We start from the raw sequence: 17,979 nt of genomic DNA on the forward strand, positions 1-17,979 counted from the left end.
GTCCTTCCCCACGACTGCCCTCTCTTTTGCACCATGTCCAGTGTTTGGGTACATTCTTACTGGAATTGCCAAAAAGCCAGATGCAGCCCAGGAGAGCTAGGGCTGCCTACTCCAGAGAGCACATTCAGAGCCTCAGCAATGCAGAGACCATTTGAAAGGCACCCTCTGCCTACAGGAAAGAACATATTCTCTATGTTGGAAAAAAACACCTCCCAACACCCCTAACCAACTGGCACAGTCCCCACAGTTTTTGGCAGCAACAGCAAATCCCTGAGTCTTGCCAGGAGAAATAGCTTTGAATTAAAATATAAAGCTAATCGGAATATGGATCACACAAAGCTGCCAGGTATTTGATGTGTGTTGGGAGGAAAACTCACCCATCCCACTAAGAAGCGGCCCAAAGTCATTATCTCTCTTTAGTAGCTCTCAGAAACACTGTCAAGCCCTGTTTTTTTTTTTTTTTTAAACACAGGTGTCCCACCTGCTCTCCCCTCCTACTCAAGATGTTTTTAAATTTCACATCTTGGAGTTCTAACCTGGATCACAGTGTTAATGAGTTTTTATTGCTTCTTTGGATTTCTCAGGTGGGGCTGGAGGAGTAGGGTCAGAGAAATGGTGGGAAACCAGGTTAGAAAAAGGTCAGGCTCTGGACTTGCTCCAGGGCCAAAGCTCTTTTCTCAAACCTTCAAGTACATCTAGAGCTGGCTATGCAATAAGATGTGCACAGAGCCTGCCTGATTCCTGCTGAGCCTCTGGGCATATCTTTTAACATTTTCAAGCTTCAATTTTCTGCACCTGGAAAATGGAAGTAATGATATTACTTACCTTCTAAGGTAGGCGTTTTGAACATAAGGTTCCTGGCTGTAACCCTTACTTCAAAAACATGTGATGCCTCCCAACTGCCTAGGGAAACCATCAACTCCAAATTACTGAGCACAGAAGTTAAAGTAAAAATTATCCCCTGCATTAGACACTCCTATACTCTTCTCTTCTCCATGGTGTAGATAGAGTTTTCAGAATGACAAAAGCAACCTGTAATGCGTGGTCCTTAGTAGTGCTCTGATTTCACCCAGGCATCCTGAGCTCAAAATTTGCCAGATACAGTTATAAATAAGGTGTGTGCTGAATACTAACTAGTCATAAATAACTGCCATGTGCCTGTGTGTGACATGTCCTCAATACGTCATCCATACTGACTCATTTACTCTTCACAACAATCCTATGATACATGTGTGATTGCACTTATTATTCATTACCCGGAATCAGAAACCTGAGGTACAGAGACATTAAGTGACTCATTAAAATTCATTTAAGGTTCAAATGAAAGAGCTAGAATTTGAAGAGTATGATGGTGGCACATGCCTGTAATCCCAACATTCAGGAGGCTTAAAGAGAGAAGGTCCTAAGTTCAAATTCAGCCTAGGCTACCCAGTAAGATCATACCTTTAAAGAAAAGAAAAATGAAAGAAAGAAAAAAGAAATCTGGGCTGGGATGTAGTTCATTGGTAAAGTATTTGCATGAGGCCTGAGTTCAATTTCTAGTACCACAGAAGAAATGAAGTAAAACAAAAATGAAGAAATAAAATTTATAGCCGGGCATGGTGATACATGTGGCTGTAATTCCAGCACTTAGGAGGATCACAATTTGGAACCTAGCACAGGCAACTTAAGTCATTTAGTGACACGAAAACCAAAAACAAATACTGGAATTGAAGTCCGGTTGTCTGGCTGGAAAAGCCATGATAATAGCCACCCACTGTACTGAATCCTTGTGAGATTAGATAAATTTCAGAGTCAGACGACTTTACAAATTAGTAAAGCAGGTCCTAAGTAGTTATTTTCATTGGTCAGATTCTCCCATTGCTGCAGTGTGGAAAGAGACACTTTGACCACCTTATGATAGCAAGAGGGGCTGGAGGGTAGAAACTTGGAGGCAAAATAGCAGGAGGAGGCCAGGTATCTCACTTGGAGGCAGTGGTGTTGGTAAATAATTACCAACAGGTGGGATGTGAGGTATGGGGTGGGCACAGGGGTAGCAAGGCTTGACTCGTAGCATTTGCCAATTGCCAATATGCATGGGGTAAATACTACTGTGGCTTATTCAAGATGCCAACCTGTCTTCTTTGAGGGAAAAGCTGGGAAAAGGCACTCATTGGCTCTGATGTAGCTACATCAGTACATCAGTGCCAGAGGGGTAAACTCCAAGCATATTCCAGAGCCCAGCTCAGTTAGTTGGTTAACAGGCACCTGAAAGGGGGTAGATACAGCTTGAGTGTGCAGAGTTGGAGAGGCTCTTCCACCAGCCTGAGGCTCAGCATTTCCTGGCAGCATCCTTCCTTTGCAAGACACAGAGCACTGGGTTCTTCCGTTTCATTCCTGCTTTCCTTTGCCATGTGAGTTTACATTTCAGCATCCCCTTTATGCATTAGTGCCCTTTTTCTTTTATTTATGTCTCAAGCAGGCCATGGAGACAGATAGCAGGCCATGGAGACAGATGGCTTGCCCAAATTTTCTAAGAGCCTCAGTCCTTCAATAAAGCTGCTTTACCTGGCTAAACTTTTAAAAGAAATAAAGAATTGTGCAGGTTGTTTCTTTACCTCTTCAGCCACTCTCAGTCATTTTTATTTAAAGCTCAATTTTTATCCATTGTCCTGGGCATCTTGTGCAATGCGAACAAGCACAAAGGGCTGATTAGTCTGAGGAGTGCCGCCCGGTACTGCAGCACAGAGAGAGACTTAGACCTGCCCAATTTCACAGCTTAAATATTTGATCTCTAACACCAGAATTGTTGGAAATTCTTTCTCCTTACTCTGGTCAGTCATAAATCCATTAGGAGCACTGTTGGGACAGGCCAGACAGTGACCTGAGGTCTCCAGTGTCATCACAGTATATGAAAATATTAAGTACAGAGTAGAAAGGGGCCTTGGGAAGCACTTTTCAATTTCCTGTAATTCAAAAGGCCAAGTACAATGTATCAATAGTTCAGGCTTTTCATTACAGTCCTCTTCCCCTTGCCTGGTGTGGACTCCCAGGGCACATCCATAGTGACTAGAGGCTAGTCCCCTTCTAGGTAACATCCAGAAAGAGTTAAAGACATCATATTAGAGTTATCCAAGCATACCTATATTTATAGCATCACAACTCATAATCGCTAAATCTTGCAAACAGCCTGTATGTGCAGCAACAGATGAATGGATAAAGAAAATGTGGTATTTACACACTATAGAATAATATTTTGCTACAAAGAAAGATAAACTCGAGTCACTTATAGGAATACGGATGTGTTTTGAGATCTCAGTATTAAGTGAAGTAAATCAGAAATACAAGTTTAAATACTGCATGACTTCTCATGAATGAGAAATGAAAAATGTAAATACAGAGCAAAATATGAGATAGATAATATATTTTCCAAATGGAAAAGAGGATCAAGAGATAGGGGGAGAAAGGAAGGGAAGAAGAGAGAAAGGAGAAGAAAAAAGAATGAAGATGTATTTTGTACATGTACCAACTCCACACAAGGAATACAAACATTATGCAGTGCAAATGTGGAGAGAGAGAGAGAGAGAGAGAGAGAGAGAGAGAGAGAGAGAGAGAGAGAGAGAGAAAGAGAGAGAGAAGGAATAAAGAGAAAAATAAAAACTGTAGGAGATATTCATGGCATCTATTGGCTAGAGACTAGGTAGAAATGCTCTTAAATTCCTAGGGCAACCCCAGCAGTCACACTCAGTGAGGAATTATCTTGAGAAGTTCTGCTTTGTACATAAAATACTGTTTTCCAAAAATTAAAGACAGCATTTTTATTCCAAGAAGAAATCAAATCCACAAATCATATTTTTATTAGCTGTGCAATGCCACCTTCCATTCATGTCTTGGATTTTAATTAAATTTTATGAACCACCAGTACAAATCAATACAATGCCTTTTCTTATACCAACAGCTTGAATGTGCTTGAAGCTTTTAAACAATGAGTTTACTGTAGGCAAACAGAAGGAAAGGAATCAGAGAGATAATTAGCTCATGCATCTGGTGCTGGCTAATAAATAAATTATCCTCATATGGATGTAGAAAACACTCAGTGTTAACTGCACTTATTTTTAAAAAACACTTTGAAACTGTAATAAAATGCAATTTTCAGAAGCATCTTGGTGACTGAATAGAGCTGCTTAATTTTAAAAGAAATTAAGTTACTTCCACCTAGCATGGGGTGAGTGAACTTATAGTAAAAACTTCCATCGCACTGGACTCTGGCAGGTAGAGTGAGTTTTGTGTTTGTTCTTTTTTTTCCTCCTGATTTCCTTCTTATGGAAGCCAGAAGCCAGGAAGAGCACCCTGCTTTGAAAAGAGATGGTTTGGTTCATAACTTTGGTTTATTTAAACAGGTAAGAAAGTGACTTTCAAATATATCCAGATAACATCAGTCAGAATGCGTTTCCTTTCCAGTTGAGGTGAAGGTATCTTTCCTTTTTCCTCCAGTGTTCCAGTTGTTCCTCCTCCTACACACTCTTCAGATAAAGTGTCTACAAACTCCTTTCTCAGTGGCCCCCGCCAGGCCTCCCTCGTCTCAAGGCCTGGACCTTCCGTGCCGGACAGCATCCACATTTGGCAAGTCCTCGGATGTGGTAGCAATCCGATATTCCGAACTGAAAGTTCTCACAATGCATCTAAAAATATCTTCTTAAAAAAACATAAACATATGTATGCTAACTTGTGCTCTCTTAGTAAGGCTTGCAAATCGGTAATTAAATAAGCAGAATATAACTCACAAGCAAAAAGAAAGTGCATTTTTAAATAAACACATGGAGAGGGTTAAAAAGATGACCAAAAGATAAGTAGATTATTTTTGGTTAATCTTGGGGGAAAATGACACAGTATTTATGGTTACTGGTCCTTGGAGTCCATCTCATTTTGCTTATTATTTTCATGAGACTCAGCATAGTGAATGTCCACCTTTGACTTGGTTTCCTCTACTGACTTTGGCATTTCTACAACTTAGCACCGCACTAACAGAATCATTCATATGAGCAGAAATGCCTTGCCTTTCATTCTAATGAAGTTTTTATAAAACTAGTCTTAATTCATGAATATTTCAGTAAGCATAGAAAATAACAGAGCTTGTTTTGTTGTAAACACAATCAAAACCTCCATACCATCAGGCTTATCATTGTCCAATCATTTCGCCTTTGTCAGACTCTTCTTGGGTGCCTCTGGGCTAGTCTGCAGGCACAGTGGAGATTTTAACTCCTCTTGCATAAAGCTGAAGGGAGAGAAGTTGAAGGCTCTCTCCTGTCATCTCTTACTAATCAGTCACATTTTTTTTGGCCCTTTATAGCAGTCTTTTCCTTGTTGCAGCCATTTTTTTTTTTTTTTTTTGGTAATTGCAAAAGGAAGAAGAAAACATCTCCCCAAATCTGCCCCCAAGGAGCTCATGTTTTTTTGCTACTTGTCTTCTGTTTCTGCTTGCGCAGGTGAGCTTCTATCTCATGCCGGAAGACGAGCATCCCCAGCTGCCCATGGGATGCCTCATTCATGGCCTTGGACTGCATGCACATCTTGTACTGCTCAGGGGTCAGCTCATCCACACAGCGCTTCTCATGCCAGAGGTGGAAGAGTCCCCGCACGGGTGTCCGCACCACTATGAGGTTGCTATGGAGATACTTGCGATACAGGTGCACATCCTCTCCGCCCCAGCCTTTGATATCCAAATCAAACCCACCTGTCGGGAGAGAACACACAGTTTAATAGCACCTTGTGGGTATATCCTGATCTATGTATCTGGGCTCCCCTGCGCTGCGCAGGCACAGAACTTCCCATGGAGAGGCAGGAGAGGTGTAGTATGTTGTACCACTCCTCCAAGTTACCAGAGTGGGCAGCTAGGCCAAGAGACGTGTTGGAAATGCCCAACAGAGGTGACTTTCCCACAGATTTCCGGAGACAAGACCTTGGACAGAATTCTAAGCATTTGTTTGCTTGAAAGAGCCACTGGCGATGATAACAGTTGGCCTGGAACTAAGAGCTTTCTGTGCTTGAAACCTCCCAATGCAAATTCTTGGGCTTCTGTCTGGATGTGGCTTCCTCTTGCCATTGCAAGCAGGATACACAGGGGCTCCCCATCCCTAGATGGAAGGGGTGGAAGAGTGAAAAAACTCAAGCCTGCAAAAGAACTTATTTTCACAGATTACAACAGCCTTGAGAAGTTGCATGATGATGAAGTGAGTCATTTTAAGTGGACTGGACTCAGAAGTGGCTCCCATGTTTTAAGCAAAGAAACTGGGTATCATGAATTCCTTGGCAGAGTCTGTCATGGTCTGCTGAGGTCTTACCTCTGTAAACAGACATCCTCCTCTGACTACCAGGTCCCCTACGGAACCAGAGAGGCACTGGCCTTTTTGGCATTGTTCCTTACTCACCTAGGACATTTATTCAACTCTTGCAAGAAACAGCAAAGCCATTCTCAACATCTTCCTGCAGTCTTTCTCCCACGGCTCCTTCACTCTCTGCACACCCTAACCACACTGCTCTGATCAAGGAAGGCTACGCTGGAACCGGAAAGCGGGGCTCAGGCACTGGAAACCACAATCATCCAATCAATCTTTGGCTGAGTTTATGAGGGGCCTGGCCTCTCCGGGAGCAGGCAAAGAAAAAGGGCTAATTATGAGTCACGGGGCCAGAATTTGTGGCTTGGTTTTTTAGAAGCTGCCGCTTATCCTCTTTTTAGTTTGATCTCTAAGTGAAGTAACTATCGAAACTGGATAGGGTGGTAATGTAAGGACCAGTGCTTGGATAACTGTAGTGATTTATTACTGTTACTGTTATCATTATAGCTTACTAAACACAAGGTGCACCAGCAGGGCACTTGCCGATAAATACAAGATTGCAAAGAATGAGGTCTATCAGGGTGCAGGGCTTCCTCCTTCCCAGCCCACCACACCCTTCTTTCTGGGAGCACAGTGACCTTTTTCTTCAGGAGAGTTCAATCTGATGAGCACAGAATGAATCCAAATCTGATAAGAACATGCACCCTCGCCAAACCATCTCTTTTCAAAGAGCAAGGAAACAGTTTCTTGAATGGAAATCCTTGGAAAATGTTTTAAAATATCGTTTTGGGAAATCTGCTTGGACACAGAAATTTAGGAATATTTCTCATAGAGTCATCAAGGGACACCTGTGGCCAGTTATTGGGTGTCCTTACAACAGCTACCACTCAGTGACTAGCACCCTTGTGGTCTGGTAGGACTTAACCTAAAGGTCGTTTGATACTCCTCCACCTTCTATTTCTCCCCTCCCCTCCCCTCCCCTCCCCTCCTCTCCCCTTCTCTTCCCTTCCTTTCCTTTCCTTTCCTTTCCTTTCCTTTCCTTTCCTTTCCTTTCCTTCTTCCTCCACTTCTCCTCCCTCCCTCTCTCTTCACTCTCTCGCAGACCCTCACCCCTGCTAGGCAATGGCTTTACTACTGAGCCACATGCCCCGCCCCTCTTTTTACCCTGTAGTCCATGTCATTACTGGGCAAAACAAATCTGAGGTTGCTTTTCCTCCTTGATTTTAAAACAAAAAGTTTAGAAACTTCTTGGTGTTGGGCCTGAGAGGGGTGGTGGGAGACTGAGAGAGAGCATGACAGAGTTTATGGGGCTCTAGGGAGGGATATTCCCTTGAATGTAGACAGGGCCTGCCTGGCCACTCAGAGCTAGCTTAGGCCAAGGTCCCTAGCTGGTTATTTCTTACACTAGTGGTGTGGGATTCCATTCTGTTCTCTTCAGAGGTGCACACATAAATACTGCTACGGGGAGGTGGTGAGGTATTTTCAGGTGGGGGCACTCTGTCTTTATCTTATGTAGCCCACTATCTCTGAGAGCATTGGTCTGTGTAGCTGAAACCTGCCTTTCTGCTCTGTGCTCCAGAAACCCATGTGCACGGGTGCATGTGTGTGTGTGTGTGTGTGTGTGTGTGTGTGTGTGCGTGCGCAAATGCATGTATGTACTATAAGCAACTGCACACTTCGCCTGGGCTTGGTGACATCTAGAACTTTCCTCATGTTCCAAGACACTCAGAGTGTCTGCATAGGAGGCCCTCAGCCAGGACTCATGCTGGATTAGGAGAACTGCCCACGAACTGGCCTCAGAGCTGCATCTGTGTAGCACAGAGTGATATCTGGGGTGAGCAAAGGATGCTGGTGGGGACTACAGGGACCAAAGTGCTGCAGATTCCCGGGGCCCCTCTTTTCTAGCTGCATCAGTCACATGCATCAGAACACATTTTTTAAGGAAAGGGCATCACTTTGGCCACCAACTCCGGGCAAGCCTGTGGGATTCCCTCAAGGGATGTGTGCAGAGCGGCCTCCAGGTGGCAGCAGAGATGCAGCCGAGCTCACCTATGTTGATGAAGTCTGAGCGATACTGACAGGTCATCCCAAATCCAAAGTCTCTCCAAAATCCAGTTTCCTTCTTTATGACCTGCAAAGAAAGCACAGTCAGTCTGGGTGCATAAAACAGAGTATTCACAAACTTAGACGGACAGCAGCCCACATGGAGCCCAGCCCGGACCTGGGCAACAGCCACAAGCCTGTGTGGGAGACAGATTGATCAGAGTCCTGACAGACAGGAATACAGAAACTTCAGCAGCTCCAAACAGGGGCCTGTGAGTTTTGGTTTGGCACTTAGGTTGGAATGTTTCTAGGGTGTAGGCATGAAAACACACACATGCGTGCATGTGTGCGTGCACACACACATCCATACATACACACACACACACACACACACACACTCAAAGACAAACCAGGAGAGCAAGTTTTTGAGCAGTGCCATGGAAAAGCCACCTACGTGTCTGGCACCACACCAGTGCCAACAAGAAGCCTAGGCCCAGGCCCCTCACACAGGCTTTGGCAGGAAGCCAGCAAAGGGCTCAGGAAGTTGAGAAAAGGGATAGAAAACAGCGTGGAATTCTGCTGCCCTGGCACAGCCCACAAACAGGACTCCCTCAGGGAATCAAATAAAAGCCCAGAGACTCCGCAGTCTCTTCCTGGCTCTCCAACTGCACTGCCTCCTGTCCACGGAGAAAAAGGACACACAGAGGCCAGCTTCTGAAGGATGACTTGCACGTTCATCCTGACACTATTTTAGAACCCAGCTGCTCTGGAAACTCCACACAGAGGTGCCAGCCTGCAGGGAGGCCGAGAGGCCATCCAAGCAGTAACTGTTTATTGAAGAAAAAAGAAGAAAAAAGCAAGACCTGGCCCTGTTCAGTCTCTTACTTTGCAAGCAAATTTCCAATAGATTTTGCTGAAGTAGCAAAATGTTGTGAAAATTTTATATACTTTTTGGCAGAGTTGATTCTGGGAATGGTTTTAAGATCGTGATAGTTATTTTTGTGATTTGTTCTTGAAGTTTGTATAGTGCTTAGAGGAAAGGAAAGGAAGTTCCTTTCCCTGGGATATAGCAGGGAAGGGTGGTAGCAGGGCCCCAGCCTGGATGTCTGGCTCTGTGGACCGCCGGACCAAGCTAAAGGGGACGGAGGAGTAGCAGAGACTCATCCCCACTTGACCACGGGCTGGCTTTTTCACCCCAGGCAGGTCCCAAAGTGTCTTCTAGCCTTGGCTTTCTTTGTTGTAAGATGAAGGGGTTGAGCTAAATCACCCCTAAGGATGGTTCTGTTTTTAGCATCCAAGCATCATATTGCTGTTACTTCATCTTCCAGAAGCTTTGATAACGCCTAAATTATATTCGGTGAATAGCCTGCAGAAGGGTTGAGGAATCTTAAAAATCCATTTACTCGAGAATCTATGAAACTACCTTATTTTCACTGCAAGCTACAGGTAAATGTTAACCTTTAAGAAGACTACCTAAGGAAAACGGGGGTCAGTGAGGTCTGTGGGCAGAAGCAGCCCCCTAGTCATGTTCTCCAAAACCACTTCAGACAAATGGCTTTCTTACAACACCTCCCACATGACAAGAATGTTCCATGAGCATCAGCTGCAAGGTTTCTGCAAGGCAGGAAAGTCTGGAACAATATACAGTGGATAATTTTTTAAAATGAATTTTGTTTCATCTCTGCTATCCCAGGTACACAATTTCTGCTGCAGCTAAAAGCTTAGTATTCCCATGCTGGCCAGGAGGCAGACAAGTCCTCGAAGCTTCTGGATAAAAAGGGAGTTGGAGAGAAGTCCAATATCCAGACTTCAGCTACTTGGCTGAGCAATACATGGAATTTAAGAGAGCGCCACACAGGAAAGGCAGCTGGCCAGGGTTTGGGAAGAACAATACACGTGCTCCCAAGACTCTGGACTGAGTCTATGTAATGCCTGACAAGGTTGAATGAACTGAAGGGTGACCCTCATCTGAGGACAACGTGACAGTGACAAACTGATTTATGGTTGGGGAGTGAACTATAGAAACAGGTATTAAAGTTGGTTTTAAAATTGGCAAGCTGCAAAAAGCCACTATGTAAAGGGCTCACTGAAATATAACCCTTTGTGGAAACCAATTTGGTTGTGCCCACAGCATATAATTTCAGGGCAAGATGGAGTTCACTCATTAGAGCTTCCACCACCACAGCTGGCCATGCCGCTAACTGGAATGGTGCCCTCAGTGAGCAGCCTGGTGGAGTGAGCATTCTCAAGTTCTCATCCATACTGTCATGTTCCTGTGGAAAGCCCTGCAGTGGTTTCCAGGTGCAAGGAAAATTAAACTCCTCTTGCTCTCCTCAGCTTGGCCCTGCCTGCTCACCCCAGTTCCCTCCTCCTAGTCTCCTGATCACACTCAACCCTGTTTCCTACCCCATGCCCCAACTCCCTAGGAAGACAGACATCCACAGCAGGACCTTTACCATTCCTCACCTGATCCCCCTTCTTCTGTTGCTCAGAGTAGTCATTCTGATCCCTCTGACCAATGTCAGTGAACCTACCAGCCACGTGTCCCTCTCTCTCTATCAGCCTGATCTGTCTTCTCTATAATGACCATGGCTTTCTGAAATGATACTGCTGATGTATGTGTTTCTGTGTGAGTGGTCTTCAACCACCACCATTAGTGAATATAAAATTTCCCTCTTCCTCTCACTGGCTGCTGTATTCCAGTCCTGGAACACTGTCCAGCACACAGCCAACAATCCATAGATACTTCTTCACTGAACACAGGGAGACCAGGGCTCCTGGAAAAGTGGTTCCCACTCAGAGAAACAGACACAATTCAAATAGGAGACACAGTCAGTAAGCAAAGGGTAAGAAGTCCAGTGACATCAACTCTCGGAACTATGTGGCTCTAAGCAAATAGAGAAAACTGTTTCACTTTCCTGGAGCCTAAGGTAAAGTTTCTTAGGGACATTGCCTTGGACATAAAGAGCTCCACCATTTTATTCAAGCATCAGAATACATTAACCAATGATGTCTACAATGCAGGAGGAGAAAACCCTAAAAAAAGATTAAACTTGATAAACAACACTTCCTGTCCCAAATTCCACTGTCTTATGTGCCATTATTATTATTATATTATTATTACCACTACCATTTTGCAGCACTAGGGATGAACTCAGGGTACTCTAAACTTGAGCTATATCCACTTTCAGTCCCTTTCCAAAATTTTTTATTTTGAGACAAGATCTCATAGATTGCCCAAGATGGCCTCAAACTTCCTGGGATTATGAGTGTGCCCCACTGGGTCCAGCATGCCATACTCATCTTTATAATGTGTTCCAAAGGCCCCGGCCTCACCCTGCTCCCTTTGCACACCTTCCCTCCCCACCTCAGAGCATGCAGGGCCTGAATACTACACAAAAGGCCAGTCATCAGGCCGGCTCTCCCACAGGAAGTTTGCAGAGCGCCGGCTCTGTGGGCGACCCACATGACAGAGTTGGGTATTTTCTGTTAGAACCAAAACACAAAGCACAAATCAGCATCTCTCCTCAGAGCTGTGGAAGGTGGCCACCCCGCAGCTGCACAGGGAGCTGGGAGGCAGGCAGCACGGGCTGCCTTAATGGGGCTGACTTGGACAACTGCCCCTGAAGCAAGCTGAACTCTGAAATAAAGCAAATAACAAACACTTAGGCAGAGTATCTCCTTCACAACCAGGCTTTCCCGAGCTCCAGGGCTGGTCTGGGCAGCCTTGCGTTCACCAGCACTGCCTGTGAGCTGGACTGAGTATGGATGGGATGAGACCTATGTGGTCGCACAGGCCCCAGGCTCGGAAGATCCCATTCTTGCTTTACTGTCTGAAAATTCGTCAGTATTTTTGGAACTAGGGTTAACATTTTCATTTTGCTTTGGGACATGTGACTTACATACCAGGTTCTTCCCCATGAGTATTGAGCACCATGAGTTCTGAGGACTGCTGCTTCTGACCTGGGGACTGTGCTGTACATTCTTTGTTAGCCCCAGGGCCGTGTGATCACAATGCACAGGGGTCCAGGAGGGCTGCATGTCCTTTACTTGTGGCTTCTTGCTATAGAGGTAGAAAGACTTGCCACGTTCACTCAGCCTGTTGAGTCCAGAGCAATCCTAAAACTCCTGCGGCAATCCAGCTCCATTTCCTGAGAACTGAATACTTCGCAGGCACAGCTCACAAAGAATTCACTTAAGGATGGATTCAAGTGCCTCCTCCTTCCAGGTTTGTACTAAGTCACAGTTTCCTGCAAGTGTTCTTTTATCATTAGCTACAAAAAAATGAATTTTTTTGTACCAGGACATGAATTGGAGGCCTCCTCACTGAGTTATGCTCTCAGCTCTCTTTTTTATTTTGAGACAAGGTCTCACTAAGTTGCAAAGTTGGCAGTCTGGAACTTGCAATCCTCCTTCCTGGATCTCTCAGAGTATTGGGATTATGACCCTACAGGCACCCACATACCCAGTGATCACTGTATGTTCCAGGGGTGCCATGCTGGACAGGGTGTCCTTATTTCCAGGATCTAGACTCTACCATATTTGAAGCACTATGAAAGCAAAGGATGTGTCTCCTGTTCCTCAGCACTCTCAATCCAGGCTCAGCTCCAAAGTGTGGCACTTGAGCTCCCGCCTTCGCCACTCAGTAGCTGTGGGAGTCTGAACAAATGACTGAAGCTTTCTGAGCCTCAAATTCCTCATGGAGAAACTGAAAACAATCATGTCTTACATGATACACGACAATGTGGGGACAGAGTGGGCTTATGGAATGGCAAGTATTAATATTATTTTTGTTAGTAAGTGTACCCTTTTGGGATAAATAAAAACAGACTGCAAAGATATACTGGACTGTGCTCAGGAGGCAATTTTAAAAGGCCAATGCCTGGGTCTGCAGTAACATACTGTTAAAGGGGGTTAGAGGGTGCAGACAGGACTCAGCATACTGTACGCTCAGGGACTAGAGGGGCACACAGCCATCAGGCTTAAATGATGGGATCACCATGGGCCAGCCAGATGCGCTTCTGTCCAACACTAGGGACACTAGCATTGATGAGGAGGTGCCCTAAAAAGGAAGGATGTCCAAGGAGTAGGAGCAGGTGTGCTATAAGCAGCAGGCTGGCTTTGGAGTCTATTGAGTCAGTATCAGGTGCCAGGTTTACGAAGATTTTCTGTCCATAAGATTGGGAATTAGTGGTGGACAATTAATCCCAACAAAGAATCAGGGATCATGGTGCCAAACTCAGGCCAGAAATGGCCAGCTCACAAGAACATGTGAGCTGCATCTGGTGACATCATATTGGTAACCCGAGATAGTTTACCATGGCAATATTTACACCATAGAAATTGGCAGATGCTATCAATCAGGGATCTCCTTTCCCTTTCAGACAGTGGGTTGTTAAACATTTATCAGCACAAAACTGGCTTTGTAACTATAAAGGATATTTTTAGATGGAATTAATCTGTGTTTTTGAAATGCATGTCCAGCAGAGGGTAAAAGAAAATTTGAAGTATAGGGGAGAGTCAGACTTTAAAGACAGAAACATAAGCTCCTGCAGGGACCTAATGAAGAATCAAAACAACGTGACCAGGAAAGTAGCAATATAATTTTATTTAAATTATAGTCATACCTTGCTCTGCAAGCTGTGTGTACATTACAACTTTGACAAGTTTCATCTCACATTTTAAAACTCAAAAAATTAAGTGTTAGTATAAAATCTTATGATGCTACTTATTACTAATGATCTGCACTCAAAGGTAAAGAGGCAAGTTGTCTGAATAGGAGAAAAATCATCAATTTAGTCCCTTGCTTGAATCTGTAACTAGAATATAAAATGACAGTGGCCATAGTCATGAGAAGTAAAAACCAGCACATTGACAAATGAGGTCATATTTGCAGGGCTGCTGGGGAAGGCTGCCTCTTAACTGCATAAGTAAGAAACTTTTATTACAGCCGCTTTAGATCTGTGTTCCCCTCACCTGTGATTCTGAGGTATTCCGATCAGGATTTGTTAATATGTGTGCAGCAGCTTTTTCAAGACTGAGCCAAAATGCACCCCGGAGAAATCCTTCCCTAATTTAACTATCTCCAGTCATTACTTTTTACTTTATATCTTCTCACCACCTAATACTCTGTCTCCATTATATTAATTTCTGCAGTTTGATGTTCGCCTTTGGAGTTTTCATCAAGTTATTTGCTTTACCTTTATGCTTTCATCTTGATCCTCAGCAAATCTATTTCCACTTGGCTAGTGTGAAGAAAGCCTGGTTCAGGGCTGAGCCCTGCTACGGGCTGGTTGTACAATCGTAGACTAGTCATCCCCTCTTAATAGCAAGAAGAGGGAAGTGAATCTCTCACAGATCCCTTGAGAGGATAGGAAACATTTGCCATTCTCCCCCAGCACAAAGATTAGCCCTAGGGAGGGAACAGGTGCGTATGAAATGCTTTGTCCTATAAAATGCATATTCACATTTTTCTTTTGGGGCTTAGGGAACTTTCAAGTTGCTGTGTTTCATTGGACTAAATAATCACAAAAACTGACCTGTGTAAGAGCAGATTTATAAAGTCCAAGTAATTTTGGAAATAAATGTCAAAAGATGCAGGGTAATTCAGAGCTCTATTGTGGACACAATGGTTTTGAGTTTGGTCTGAGAATCTGAGAGACCTGCTGAAGTGTGCTGTGTCTCCAACTCCCCTGTGTACCTGATTCTCCACAGAGATCATAATGGAAGGATGACACTTACACATTATGAAATGAAAATAATTCCTTGCAAGCAAATAAAGCGTTCATGAGTTTGAGCTAGAAATACAACCACATATAATGTCAAATTAAAACCAAAGGAACACTGATGGATTGCAAGTATATAAATGTATATCTGTACTATTTTCCCCTAAAAACTTCAAAGCTCAAAACTCTTAGGAAACAAGAAGTCTCTGTCTCCATGGAGAGACTTTGCTTGTAAGTGGTGAGAACTGGGTGATAAAAATGTGTGGTTTTTATGTATAAAGCACAGATACAGATCCAGTTCCTCAACAGATGCCCAGAACATCTGTGATGTTAACATTCTGTGGGAAAGAGGGCACTCTCTTTCTTGGTGTGCCACCTGGCTTGAGCCCACCGAAAGGAGAAGGGCACAGGACGGACCTGCAGAGGACAGGTTTCACTGCTCTGGAAGCTTAAACACACAGTCCGTCACCTACAGGCATTTCCCAGAAAGACAGGAAATACATATTTACAGTGGTAACTCATTTACTTTGTTGCTGCATAGGGCAAGAGAGACTCAGTTTTATCTGTCTTCACATTCCACACCAGAGTTCCTTCCTCTTCCCTGAGGGGAGTGCAGTAGGCTACAAACTGGGCTTTGCTGCAACAGGAGGCAGATAAGGGTGAGCAGACAGCCCCTGGGGGTCAGCACGGCCTGCTGAGACTCAGCCTGGGCCAGAACACAGCTTTGGATGTCACTGCAGGAAAGACCCCAGCCTGCTGCGGCGTGTGGTGGGCGAAGCTCTCCTCTCTAGTGATGCTGACAAGAGAGTAACCCTTTCTCAGCTAAGATTGAAGCTACCATCATCAATCAGTCTGGAAAGGTTAAATGGGAAATTGTGGAAGTAAGCAATTCATAAGTTGTAAATGACATTTAATTTGTTTTCATAATTATTGTTATCTCTTACTGTGCCTAATTTATAAATTAAAACCTTATTATAGGGATGTATATGTGGGAAAAAGTATGGTATAAGGGGTTTAGTACTAACCAAGTTTCAGGCATCCACTGGGGTTCTTGGAACATTCCCTCTGTAAACCAAGACAGCCTATGTAATGGGAATTCAGCCTTGGGGGCTATGCCTATACGCAGCACAGAAACCCCTCTTCTAGTTGGCCTTGTCCTCCTACTGCCTGTGCTGTCCCTCTGAGGAATGGATGTGGTGAAGGCATCTTTGCTTATAGACACTCTAGAGATTGTGTGGCTTCCCTTCCCAGGGAGGCACAGAAATCCCTCTACAACGCTTCTGACAGCCAGGCTGCCAGGACACCTCTGATGTCAATGTCCACCCAACCACAGTGACGTGCACCAGTGGTGACATAATGGGGAAGGCCAAGGGCCAGAGACTCACCACATGCCCTGGGGTGGGCCACCCCTTTATAATGTCTACTTTCCAGCTGACAAATGGTAACATAAATCTCACACCTGTCTTACCTGGCAAGATTTTAAAAATGCGCTTCAGCCACAATGCAATAATATTAGTTTCCCCAAACCACAGAAGAAAACTACAAAGGTGTGAAATTACCCTCCTGGAAGATACTATTCCTATTTATTTTCCACTTTAAAGTACTGCAGGCACTTTTAATCAACAAGGCACTTAGAGCAAAGGCCAAAACATCCACCAAACTTAAAAACTACTAAGGGAATCAATCTGCAGATACCTACCCACCTTTCCTCATGGTCAGATGCCCCTGGTAATGAGAGGCATGAAACAGAACCACACAAAGGCATCTGCAGGATAATTACTCACCAGCTGCTGTTCTAGGGGCGGGATGGCATCGTGATGGCCGTAGATTATCCCGGGGTTGTACTGACTGAAAAGGACGGGATAAAACACCTTCTTCCCTGCAAACAGGAAACGCATATCTGCTAAAAGTGACAGATGCAACTATTTGTTTTGTTCATTTACATTCAGCCCTGCAAAACATCCCAGATATTTACTCTGCTTTTCCTTGCCCCTTCCCTCAACTCTAGAGCAGATGTGAGAAGTGCAGCAGCAGGTGGACCAGACAGTCAGATTCGTAAATATTCCAGCACAGAAATACTAGGTAAGATATGGACAATCAGTGGCTCTGGCCCTGGTGTCCTCCAGAAGGGGTGGGTGTGGGTCAGAGTTTGGGAGTATCTCCTCAAAAGCTGGCTTCTGGGGTGCCTTCAGGGTTGCCAGGGAGGCCAAAGTGAATCTGGAGAGTTCAGGGCAGCTGCTCTCTACCAATTTATATGGAAGAATTTCAGCAATCGACTTGGCCATGCCAGTAACTCTAAGCTGATGGCGGCTATGCCTGAGTCAAGTCTGTGGAACCAATTTTCATACTGTGAGTTCCTTCTTTTCTCAGCCCTTCTTCCCTTGGTAACTGCTCTCAGGCACTTTTTTCCATCTGGGCCCAATCAGCCTGTCCAGGTCCAAGTCCTCCACCACCCTCTCTCCTGAGGATGATCCAAAAGAACACAGAGAAGGCTTATTCAGACACACAATCCTGAGATTATGGTGTCTCCCGGGCCTGCTATGCAGCACCCAAAGAAGACGGTCAAGCTAGATGATTGGCCTTTTCTTTGTCCAATGGGCTCATCCTGAAACAAGACTCTGAGAGCATAAAGCATGGTGTGAGAGCACGCAATGCACCCTGGATGAGAAAGAGAAGCCCCAAACCTGGCTGTGTGTTCAGTCTGCATGTGTTGAGGAACTCAGAGGTGAAGTAGATGTCCACATCACAGAAAAACAGGAGGACATTGCTGCCCTTCCAGAAGCGGGCTCCGACGTCGAGTCCCTTTCCCCGGGAAAATTCTCCATTCAGTTGGATGAAAGTGAAATTCCTAAAGTTGGCAGCTCTGTAAGAGAAGAGGAAAGGAAGGTCAGGCTGTG

General features: G+C 44.6%; 1 protein-coding gene across 7 annotated transcripts in view; it reads right to left on the bottom strand.

The window, feature by feature from the left end:
• Positions 1-3,813: 3,813 nt before the first annotated feature.
• Positions 3,814-17,979, bottom strand: part of Csgalnact1 (chondroitin sulfate N-acetylgalactosaminyltransferase 1) — a 315,999-nt gene continuing 301,833 nt past the window's right edge. For all 7 annotated transcript variants that reach the window (XM_063234828.1, XM_063234830.1, XM_063234831.1 and 4 more), the window contains 4 exons: positions 17,767-17,945; positions 16,867-16,961; positions 8,364-8,445; positions 3,814-5,713 (listed from right to left, as the gene is read on the bottom strand). In XM_063234828.1, the coding sequence (XP_063090898.1) occupies positions 5,424-5,713; positions 8,364-8,445; positions 16,867-16,961; positions 17,767-17,945 (646 nt within the window). In that variant the 3' untranslated portion in view covers positions 3,814-5,423. The remainder of the gene's footprint in view (positions 5,714-8,363; positions 8,446-16,866; positions 16,962-17,766; positions 17,946-17,979) is intronic.

This window comes from Cavia porcellus, unplaced genomic scaffold (genome assembly GCF_034190915.1).
Source record: "Cavia porcellus strain 051 isolate PalLab524CR breed Dunkin Hartley unplaced genomic scaffold, mCavPor4.1 scaffold_24, whole genome shotgun sequence".
NCBI classification, from domain to species: Eukaryota; Metazoa; Chordata; class Mammalia; order Rodentia; family Caviidae; genus Cavia; species Cavia porcellus.